Raw genomic sequence first — 12,282 nt, 5'->3', positions numbered from 1 at the left:
TTTTGTGCTTTCCTTGCAGGAAATTGATGCTTTATCAACATAGAGATTAACTATTGGTATTTGGAGTACCAGAACTGGGGTCCTGTCAAGCGTTTTATAAACCAGTGACATAAACTGCTATTCATTGTTTTCATCCTCCATCTCACCTTGGAACTTGTATTACTTATGGCATTCAGGAGGCAAGTGAAAAACTTTGTGAAAAATTACTCTGATGCTGAAATAAAAGTCAGGGAAGCAACTTCTAACGACCCTTGGGGTCCCTCTAGTTCTCTGATGTCAGATATCAGTGACTTGACTTTCAACACAATTTCTCTCTCAGAGATTATGAATATGCTGTGGCACAGACTCAGTGACCATGGGAAGAACTGGCGCCATGTGTATAAATCCCTTATGCTAATGGATTATCTCATCAAGAATGGATCAAACAAAGTTATTCAGCATTGCAGAGAGGGGTTCTGTAACCTTCAAACACTGAAATATATTCAGTACATAGATGAAGCTGGACATGACCAAGGTAACGGTTAAAGAAGTTTATACAAGCTGGATGTGGTGGTGCGCACCTGTAATCCTGCCACTTGGGAGCTGAGGTGGGAGGATCGCACGTGCCCAGGAGTTTGGTGCTGTAGTAGGTAACGATTGCACCTGTGAATAGCCACTGTAACAGCCTGGGCAACATTAGCGAGACTCTGATCTCTAAAGTTTTTTTTTTTTTTTAAAAAGAAGTTTATAGTATGTGCCAATAAAAATTAGGAGTATGGGGGATCATTTTATACCAGGAGGTGGAGAAGAGTTCTACTTAAATGTACTAGCTATCTTTCCTCTGGGACAGTTATAGTTTCCAATATAATCCTCCATATTGAGTCTTCAGTGCCTTAGAGAACAATACCTTTTTTTAATAAGGAAAAAAAAAGCGAACACACTTAGATTTCTGATAAAATGATACCTCATAGAAAATGAATAAAGTGAATAAAATAGGAAGCATGGCAATTTGGTGTAATAATGTCACTGTAATTCATAATTATAATTAAACTGGAATTTAGTCATAAATTAAGGAAGTATTTCCAAGTGCTGACATCTTCAAAGACTATCTAGATGGAAGCAGTTACATGAATACAAAAATTTAGATCATAAAATAATTCTTTTGGGGGTGGAAGAGGAGGTGCAGTAGGGAAAGGATAGAATCCTGAGATGATTCAGTGGTGCCTGATATTCTACAGTGGCAAAAGGATCAGCGCTTCCTCTCCAGCTACTGTAAAATTGTAATTTGTGTTTAAAGTGAATAGTCTTATGAATCATGATAAGAGGATAAAATTCAGAGCATTCTCTCTGGGAAGCATGCATTTTAAAAATAGACCCTTTTTTAGGGCAGTTTTAGGTTTACAGAAAAATTATGCGGAAAATGATTCAGAGTTCCCACATACCCTTCCCCACTCACACAGGATTTCTCCTAATAACATCTCGCATTAGTGTGGTCCATTTGTTACAATTTATGAACAAATGTTGATACATTATTCTTAACAAAAGTTCATATTTTACATTAGGATTCATTCTTTGCATTCTACGGTTCTTTGGGTTTTGGAAAATGCAAGGTGTCCTGTGTCCACCATTCCACTATCATACAGAATAGTTTCACTGCCCTAAAAATGTTCTGGGCCCCACTTATTTATCCTTCTCCCCTTCCCTTGAATCCCTGACAACCACCAGTGTTTTCATAATCTCTATAGTTTTTGCCTTTTAAGATGTCATAGAGTTGGAATCTTGAAGTATGTAGCTTTTTCAGACTGGTTTCTTTCACTTGGCAATATGCATTTAAGATTCCTCCGTGTCCTTTAATAGCTTGAGAGCTTACTACTTTTTCTTTTTCTTTTTTTTTAAAAAAAACCTTATTGAGATATAATTCACATACGGTACAATTCACCCATTTAAGGTATATTACAGTATAATTTTTAAAATTGTGATTGTAACATAAAATTTGCCTTTGTAAAAAGTGTACAATTCAGTTGCGTTAATTACATTCACAGTCTTGTGCAGCCATCACCACTCTTTGTAAAACTCTTTCGTCACCCCAAACAGAAACCCTGTAACCATTAAGCAACATCTCCCATTCCCATTCCAGCAGGCCCCTATCTGTCTCTCTAAATTTTCCTGTTCTAAGTATCTCATGTAAGTGGAATCATACAGTATTTGTTCTTTTGCATCTGGCTTATTTCACTTACCATAATGTCCTCACGGTTGTCATGTTATAGGATTCCTTTTGTGGCTGAAGAAAATTATATTGTATGTACATTACACATTTAAAAAAATTACTCCTCTGTTGATGGACTCTTGGGTTGTTTCTTTCAGCTACTGTGAATAGTGTTACACTGAACATGGAAGGATAAGTATCAATTCAAATTCTGGCTTTCAGTGTATTTGGGCTAGGGCCAGGCACTGTGGCTCACACCTGTAATCCCAGCACATTGGGAGGTGGAGGCAAGCAGATCACTTGAGGCCAGCAGTTGAAGACCAGCCTGGCCAACATGGTGAAATCCCATCTTTACTAAAAATGCCAAAAATTAGCCAGGTATGGTGGCACGTGCTTGTAATCTCAGCCACCTGAGAGGCTGAGGCACAAGAATTGCTTGAACCTGGGAGGTGGAGGTTGCAATGAGCCAAAATCGCACCACTGCACTCCAGCCTAGTTAACAGAGTGAGATCCTGTCTCAAAAGAAGAAGAAGAAAGAAGAAGAAGAAGAAGAGGAAGAAGAGGAAGAAGAAAGAAGAAGAAGAAGAGGAAGAAGAAAAAGAAGAAAGAAGAAGGAGGAGGAGGAGGAGGCTAGAATTTTGATGGACTTGCATTGAATATGTAGATCAATTTGGGGAATACTGCCATTTTAACAATGCTGATTTCTCCTGTCTTTGTACATAGGATGTCTTTCTTTTTATTTAGATCTTTTTTCATTTTTTTAACAATGCTGTGTACTTTTCAGTGTACAAATCTTGCATTTCTTAAGATAAAAATTATTTTCCAATTTCAGAAGTTCTTGCATTTCTGAAAGTTATTTCTAAGAATTTTATTCTTTTTGAAGCTCCAGTAAATGGAATTGTCTTCTTAATTTCATTTTCACATTGTTCATGGCTGGTGTATAGAAATATACCTGATTAACTGATTTTTCTATATTGATCTTATATCTTGCTGCTTTGCTGAACTAGTTAATTAGCTGTAATAGTTTTGTGGTTTTTTTGGCGGATTTCTCAGGATTTACTATATACTAGATCCTGTCATATACAAATAGTTGTACTTATTCCTCTTCAATCTAGATTTCTTGGCTAGAAAGAAGTGTTGAGGGCAGGCATCCCGTCTTGTTCCTGCTCTTAGGAGGAAAGTTTCCTGTCACCAAGTATGATAGCTGTGGGATTTTTCATAGATGCTGTTTATCAGGTTGAGGAAGTTCTCTTCTATTCCTAGTTGTTGAGTGTTTTTATCATGTAAGAAAGTTGTCTTTTATGCACTTATTCCTTTTATATGTACAAGATAAGGTATAGATGGATATATTTAAATTGACTATAATAAAGATCTTTCAAATTCCCTAACAGTTCATCTTAGCACCAAACCAGTAAGTACAAGTACACTATGCTAGACTTTATGAATACCCTTGATGATTTGTTACTACCAAGAGAGCAAGAAAAATGCAAGTTAGAACTGGAATGTCAGCAGAAGCATAGTGCATTCATTTGTTGATTATGGAAGGTACATTAGCAGTTGATTAATAACATTGGTACACATTATTAATAAAAATTAATGAAAAAGATTTCATTAGAGAAAAATATTACCTATTTCATTTTTATCTTTTACATATTTCTCTTTGTGTATTTTCTTTCTTTCTTTTTTTGAGAAGGAGTCTTGCTCTGTCACTAGGCTGGAGTGCAATGGCGTGATCTTGGCTCACTGAAATCTTCGCCTCCTGAGATTCTCTTGCCTTAGCCTCCCAAGTAGCTGGGATCACAGGCACCTGCCATTGTGCTCAGCTAATTTTTGTATTTTTAGTAGAGACGGGGTTTCACCATCTTGGCCAGGCTGGTCCTGAACTCCTGACCTCCTGGTCCTGATCCACCTGCCCCAGCCTCACAAAGTGCTGGGATCACAGGTGTGAGTGACTGTGTCTGGCCCTCTATGTGTATTTTCTAATAAAGTGATATACTAGAAGAATGGCTCTTGGCATAATTTAAGTTATACTTAAATAAATGTGCATTTATTGAGGATACATGCATGCACAAAAATTTGCTACTGCTGGAGTGGACAGTCAAAATAGTTTGCAAATCACTGGCTCTCAGGATAAAGTCACGCCCCTTCACATATTTCCAATCTACTTTTCTGCTCTTATTTCCCTAGTCTTCAATAGCACATTGCATTAACAATCATTCCTAATATATTGTTTGCTTACACATTTCTGTGCTTAAAGATTTATTTTTTCCCTTGGAATATTCTTTTATTGCTGTCCGTGTTTTCAACTCCTACTTAGTCTCCAAATCCTAGCTCAGAATCTTTTTCCTCTGTATCCCCATCTACTCTTTCCCTCATTGGGCAGAATGAATTGCTACAGTACTTTCTTCATAATATTAAAGTGGTGCTTTTTATGGTACATTTTATTGACTTTATATGTCTCATTTTAACTAGATTGTGAGGGCATGTACCATATATTAATCATCCTTTCACTATCAGGCCTGAACATAGTAGACAGTAAACTTTTATCAAATGGAAGTTATAAAAAAAAAAAAACAAGAGAGAAAAACTGCTTGATAAAAATGATTTTGTTGACTCGGAAAAGAAAGAGGCAGTGTCAAGGCTGTAGTGAGAAATGAATGAAGGAAAAATTATTTGGTTCAAGTAATCTATATCTGGAGCCTGCCTAGTTACAGGTTATCAAGAGAGATGAAGACAAAGGATGATACTATAAAGGATTTCCTGTTTAATAAATGGTGTTGGGAAAACTGGCTACCCATGTGCGGAAAGCAGAAACTGGACCCCTTTCTGACACCTTACACTAAAATTAACTCCAGAGGGATTAAAGACTTAAACATAAGACCTAACACCATAAAAACCCTAGAAGAAAATCTAGGCAAAACCATTCAGGACGTAGGCATAGGCAAGGACTTCATGACCAAAACACCAAAAGCATTGGCAACAAAAACCAAAATAGACAAATGGGACCTAATTAAACTCCACAGCTTCTGCATGGCAAAAGAAACAATCATTAGAGTGAATCAGCAACCAACAGAATGGGAAAAAATTTTTGCAATTTACCCATCTGACAAAAGGCTGATATCCAGAATCTACAAAGAATTAAAACAGATTTACAAGAAAAAAACAAGCCCATTCAAAAGTGGGCAAAGGATATGAACAGACACTTTACAAAAGAAGATATATGAGGCCAACAAACATATGAAAAAATGCTCATCATCACTGGTCATTAGAGAAATGCAAATCGAAACCACATTGAGATCCCATCTCATGCCAGTTAGAAAGGCAATCATTAAAAAATCTGGAGACAACAGATGCTGGAGAGGATGTGGAGAAATAGGAACACTTACACTGCTGGTGGGAATGTAAATTAGTTCAACCATTGTGAAAGACAGTGTGGCGATTCCTCAAGGACCTAGAAATAGAAATTCCATTTGACCCAGCAATTCCGTTACTGGATATATACCCAAAGGTCTATTGGTGCACAGCATCACACCCAGCTCATTTTAAATTTTTTTGTGGTGGCAGAATCTCACCACATTGCCCAGTCAGGTCTTGAATTTGTGGTCTCAAGTGATCCCCCTGCCTTGGCTTCCCAGTGTTGGGATTATAGGCATGAGCCATTGTGTCCAGCCTCATTTCCTTTTAGCCATTAATAGCAGTCCATTGTTGTGATGAATCACAGTATATTTATTCATTCACCTGCTGAACATCATCTTGATTGCTTCCAAGTTTAGGCAATTACAAATAAACAACTGTATGAAGTTTTCTTTGTGGACAATAATTTTCAGCTCCTTTGAGTAAATATCAAGGAGCATGATTTACTCAATTGTATGCTAAGAGTGTTTAGTTTTATAAGAAACTGCCAAACTGTCTTTTAAAGTGGCAGCCCCATTTTGCATTCCCACCAGCAAGAACGAGAGTTCCTGATGCTCTACACCCTCATCAGCATTTGGTATTGTCAGTGTTCTGGATTTTGGCCATCCTAGTAGGTGTATATGTAGTATCTCTCATTGTTTCTTTAGTGTGCATTTCCCTGATGACTTATGATGTGGAGGATCTTTCATATGCTCACTTGCCATCTGTATATCTTCTTTAATGAGGTGTCTGTTAAGGTTTTAGGCCCATTTTTAAGTCAGGTTGTTTTTATCATTGAGTTTTAAGAATTCTGTGTCTATTTCCGAGAACACTCCTTTGTCTCATGGTTTTTTTTTTTTTTTTTTTTTTGGCAAATATTTTCTCCCAGTCTGTGGCTCATCTTTTCATCTTCTTGACTGTGTCTTTTGCAGATCAAAAATTTCAATTTTACTGCCTCATGGGTAGTGCTAGTACCTTACAATAATAAAATAATTCTGATTTCTTTTAAAACAGGAGTTCCTTGTATCATTGCTGTTACTTATTTTGCTTATACATAAGCATATGTATATAAGTGTGTGTAACCAAATACATTGTTGCTATTATTTTATTAATAAATAATAAAAACTTTTTTATTTTACCTTCATTCATTCCTTTTCTGATGTAGTTTATTTCTTTATGCAGATCTGAGTTTCTGAACTGTATCATTTTCCTTTTCTCTGAAGAATTTCTTTGAACATTTTTTGCAAGGTCAGTTACTGGTGACAAATTCCCTCAATTTTTGTTTGGCTAAAAAAAGTCTTTATTTTTCCTTCACTTTCTTGGTTTTAGTTTCTGAGAAGTTGAATGTAATTCTTATTTTTGTTCCTGTATAGGTAAGGTGGTTTTTTTCCCTCTGGTTTCTTTACGGAGTTTTATTTTTATTTTTTTAATTAAATTTTCATGTATCCTGCTTGCTGTTCTCTGAGCTTCCTTGATCTGTGGTTAGTGTATAACATTAATTTGGGAAAATTCTCAGTGATTGTTGTTTCAAGTATTTCTCCTGTTCCTGTGCCTCTCTTCTCCTTCATTAATTTCCATTACATGTGTCACACCTTTTATAGTTGTCCCATAGTTCCTGGATATTCTGTTTTTGTTGTTGTCATTCAGGTTTTCCCTTTGCTTTTGAAATTTGGTGGCTGCTTTTGAGATGTCCTCCAGCTCAAAGATTCTTTCCTCAGCTGTTCCTGTCTCTAAGAAAGCCTGCCAAAGGCATTCTTCATTTCTGTTACAGAATTTTTGATCGCCAGCATTTCTTTTTGATTCTTTCTTAGAATTTGTATCTCTGTGCTTACATTGCCCATCTATGCTGCGGGCTGTCCACTTTATCCATTAGAGCCCTTACATCTTAATCATAGTTATTTGAAATTCCTAGTCTAATAATTCAAATACCTCTGTCCTGTCTGCACCTCGTTTTGTTGCTTGTTCTGTCTCCTCAAACTGTGATTTTTGCCTTTTAGTATGTCTTGTAATTTTTTCTTGATAGCTGGGGATGAGGTACAGTAAGAGGATCTCAGGTAAATAAGCCTTTAGTGATGTGGCAGTAAGGTGTGGGGGCAGAGGAAGCATTCTCAAGTGATTGTCCTGAATCTCATTAACATTCTCAGGTAGTTTAACATTCTCTTTTATACCTACAATGTCTATATACCTCTGTCACAGCCCATTGATGTACACGTCTTTATCCCTTGCAAAACTCTGAATTTTTCAAGGGCAAGAGCAGTGTTCCTAGCACTTAGTACCTTGCCTGGGGGTACGATTACTCAATACATATTTGATGAATGAATGATTAATACCTTGATATTTTTATACCTTTAGCAAATTGAAAGCAATTGACTTTTTTTAGAAAGATAAAAAATAGAAATGTCAGAGTTGACTTAATATAAAAATTTCCCTTTCTGCACTACAAATTACTTTTAAAAATAGTTTTATGCTAACTACTTTATTGAAATATAATTTACATATTATAAAATACATAAATCTTAAGTGTACAATTTGATGAATTTTGATGGGTGGAACCATTAGCCACAGCACAATAAAGAACATTTTCATCACCTCATCCAGTTCCTTCATCCCCTGCTTTCTAGTCAGTCTTCCTTCCTCTCCAGAGGCAAGTACTTTTTGAATTTCTTTAACTGTATAGATTTGTTGCATTCGTTCTTAAAATTTATATAAATAGAATCATACCTTAGGTATTCTTCAGTTTCTGGCTTCTCTCAACATAATGTTTCTGAGATTCATCTATATTGTTGGGTATACTAGTAATATAATTTCTTTTTATTGCTGAGTTGTAGTCCATTATATGCATATACCACAGTTTATCCATTCTTTGTTGATGGATATTTGGGATGCTTATAGTTTTGAGTTAGTGTGAATAAAACTCTTATGAACATTCTTGTGCAGTAGGTATTCAGTTCTCTTTGCTATATCATGAGGAGTGGAATTTCTGGGTTGTAGAAACCATTAAACATGATTAGAAACCAAAGTTTTCTTAAGTGATTTCACCATTAATATATGAGAGTTTGTTGTTCATATCCTTATCAACACTTAGGAATGTTATTATTTTCAATTTAGCCATTTTGATGGGAGTATAATGTTGTTTCAATTTGGTTTTAATCTGCATTTCCCTGAAAAGTTGTTGAGTGTCTTTTCATATGATTTTTGCCCATGTGGACATGTTTGCCTGTTCAAGTATTACCTGGCCAAATATTTTGCCTATTTAAAATTTTTTATTATCTTTTTATTATTGATTTCTTGGGATTCTTTATATATTTTGGATATGAGTCCTTTGTCAGACATATTATAGATATTTTCTGCTATCCTGTAAGCTACAAAAATTGTGTAGCTTGTCTTTTCCATTTTCTCATGTTGCCTTTTGATGAGTAGAAGTTTGTCATTTTGGATGTGAGGGCAATCTGGCTGGCTAGGCGGGAGTCCTTTTCCTCCCTCACTGCTCTGGGTGTTTCCTCCCTCAAGTTGGATTTTTGGTCAAAGAGGATGATCATTGCTGATAGAAGAGGATTTTTCTTTGGTCGAGAGTACAGGAGTAGCTGAGCTCCTTTTTAGGACCTCCAAACAAGCTCTCAAGATCTATCTGTAGGAGAATGTGGGGTAAAAAAAGTTTTAAGTTGGTAATTTTGATGAAGTTCAATTTATGTTTTTCTTTTATGGTGATATGGTTTGACTGTCTTTCCCCTCACATCTCATCTTGAATTCCCCCGTATGTTGTGGGAGGTACCCTGTGGGAGGAATTGAATCATGGGGGCAGGTCTTTCCAGTGTTGTTTTCATAGTGAATAAGTCTCACGAGATCTGGTGATTTTATAAAGGGAAGTTTCCCTGCACAAGCTCTCTCTTTGCCTGCTGCCATCCATGTAAGATGTGACTTGCTTCTCCTTGCCTTCTTCCATGATTGTGAGGCCTCCCCAGCCATGTGAAACTGTAAGTACATTAAACCTCTTTTTTTTTTTTGGTAAATTGCCCAGTTTTGGGTATGTTTTTATCAGCAGTGTGAAAGTGGACTAATACATATGGTTAATGCCTTTTGTACCTTGTCCGAGAAACTTGCCTGTCCCAAGGAATATGTTCTCCTATGTTTTCTTCTAGATATTTTATAGTTTCAACTAGGTCTGTGATCCATCTAGAATTAGCTTTTGTGTATATTGTGAGACAGAGGTAGAGTTCATTCTTATCTGTATGGTATCCAATTGTTTGAGAATTGTCAGATTTTAATAATAAAGCATTTCCATGTACATGATCTTGTTTGATCTCCTTAAAGCATCTTATGAAAAAAGAATAGTATGTGTTATCTCTCTCAAAACTTGGAGAGATTAAGTTATTTAGGTAAGGTTGCATATCCAATTTATGGCTGAACACAATTAGAACTCATCTAAATAATATATCCTGATATTATTTAGACATATGCTATTGTTATACTAAACAGCCTCTCCTAGTTGAGTCTTAAAAATATCCTAATGGGGTTTCACTGAACTACTAGAATGAATTTAATTAAAATTATCAGAAAAATATCTAATAAAATATGAAAGTTTTAAAATATCAAATTATTTATTTACACAAATTACAGTATTCTTTTAAAGCCAATTCAGATTCTAGGAAATGTGAGCATTATAGATTAATGTGTTATTTTATTCTCAGTTAAGTCACAAAACTGCAATTAATTTTATTTAAATAGGCTATTTCATATACACATACAGAAATTTAATTAAAGGTATAGTTTTAAAAAAAGGGCCACATTTTAAAGAGACAGCTTTCAATGTTGTTATTAAAAGTTATGTTAGGCTGAGTGTGGTGGCTCACACCTGTAATCCCAGCACTGTGAGAGGATTTCTTGAGGCCAGGAGTTCAGGACCAGCCTGGACAACATAGAGAGACCCTGTCTGTATGTTAAAAAAATAAAAAGAAAAGAAAAGAAGCTAGGCATGGCTAATAGGGAGGCTGAGGCAGGAAGACTGCTTGAGTCCAGGAGTTTGAGGTTGTAGTGAGCTATGATTGTGCCAGTGTATTCTACCCTGTGAAAAAAAAAAGTTATTTTACTGCATTCATTGGTGACATTCCTGCCATTTTAGCTTTTCACTTTCATTATCAGTCACCGAACTTAGGAATTAGGTGCTTCGCATTTATACTAACGGCTGATTTCTGTATAGGCTACCTCTCCCATTGTATCTGCCAACACACAGGGATGTGCTCATACCAGTCGCCTACCTATTTGCTCACCAGATTTTGAATATCCTGGACTAAGAACTAAACTTTTAAGTCATATTTAACATATAAATTCAAATCTGAAAGGCAAATACTCTGGAAGACATAATACATTTATTTGTATTTACACTAGGTTGTAAATTATTAAGATTTTTTGGGGTGGGGGAGGTTGTTTTTTAAGGGTAGATTATCATAGAAAGAGAGAAAACATCAAGTATTTGGCTCCTGAAAAGGTTTAGACAAAGCAGGAACCCTAGGAGTAGAGGAAAAAGCAATGTCTGAGGTTGCCCTTTTCAAGGCAGCTGTAATGAATTAAATAAAGCCAAGACATCTGGAAAGAATACATTCAGGAAAAAGAAAATATTAGAAAACTTTTCAAAATTACTCTAGATGTTGATTAGCCATGTCAAAGCTGTAAAGCCAAATAACTAAAATTTGGGGGCATTAATACATTTACAGAAGGGACTGGATTTGGGGTATATGGGGCAGACAGTTCCTAGTAGTGTGATGCAGGGGCCAAGCATTGTAGGAAACAATCTAGCTTCAAAGTGGATCAGACTTAATTTTTAGATTAATGTCAGTCCAAATTTTCGAATTGGAGAAACCACCTAATATATGATGGTGGATTAATGAATGCATGCAATTTGGATGTGCTCACTGTTGGTGGGTTAATTAACACAGGATTCTGAGTTCATTTGTAGCTTAAGTGAGCACATGTAATTTCCTGTAACAAATATTTTTGATGAACAAATAGTTTTAACAAACAAATGTTATAGGCTTTAGGTCATCATAAGTCTTGTTGTTAGAAGTTATAGCATTTTGAGTTTATTTAATTTATTTATTTATTTGTTTTTAAAGACGGGATTTGACAATGTTGGTCAGGCTGGTCTTGAACTCCCAACCTCAGGTGATCCACCCTCCTTGGTCTCCAAAGTGCTTGGATTACAGGCGTGAGCCACCACGCCCGGCCAGCATTGTGAGTTTAAACTAAAAACTTTTATTTAAAATAGTTGAATATTTAACCTTGTGTTCCTTTTCAACAGATGTAATCCTATTGGTAATCATGATAGCAAGAAGAAAAGCATGAATTCTTTTAAGCTTAAATGTGACCTTTACCCAGCTGGCTAGTCTTCCCACAGAGCTCTTTATTTATTGTACTCACATGGATGACAAAGCAAAGTAAACAAAAAAGGAAAATCAACCAGTTTAGCCCTTTCAATGCTGCATCAACAGAATTATTCTCTGTTAAGGTTCTCATCAAATGAAGTAGCTTATAAGTATATGCTAAGGGCAGTCAAAGAAATTAAAGCCAATCTCCAGTTTCTAGTTTATTAGCTTTATGACTTCGAGAAAGTTACTTCATCACCCTAAACCTTACTTTTCTCTTTGGTAAAATGGACTTAACTCTGAGGGTGGTTGTGAGGATACGTCTGAGAGTTAGACATGTAGTAA

The 12,282-nt window shown here is 35.9% G+C and overlaps 1 protein-coding gene across 10 annotated transcripts in view; it reads left to right on the top strand.

Moving 5' to 3' along the window:
• ENTHD1 (ENTH domain containing 1) overlaps positions 1 to 12,282 on the top strand; it is a 131,318-nt gene that overhangs the window by 5,475 nt on the left and 113,561 nt on the right. For 7 of the 10 annotated variants that reach the window (XM_035266259.3, XM_078334392.1, XM_035266253.3 and 4 more), the window contains one exon: positions 20 to 514. In XM_035266259.3, coding sequence (XP_035122150.3) covers positions 166 to 514 — 349 coding nt within the window. In that variant the 5' untranslated portion in view covers positions 20 to 165. Of the gene's footprint in view, positions 1 to 19; positions 515 to 11,688; positions 11,807 to 12,282 lie in introns of all 10 variants that reach the window. The other 3 variants (XM_078334408.1, XM_035266255.3, XM_035266262.3) reach the window with 3 other exon arrangements.

The sequence above is a fragment of the Callithrix jacchus genome, chromosome 1 (assembly GCF_049354715.1).
Source record: "Callithrix jacchus isolate 240 chromosome 1, calJac240_pri, whole genome shotgun sequence".
In the NCBI taxonomy this organism is placed as follows: domain Eukaryota; kingdom Metazoa; phylum Chordata; class Mammalia; order Primates; family Cebidae; genus Callithrix; species Callithrix jacchus.
This window is presented reverse-complemented; position numbering and strand designations above follow the sequence as displayed.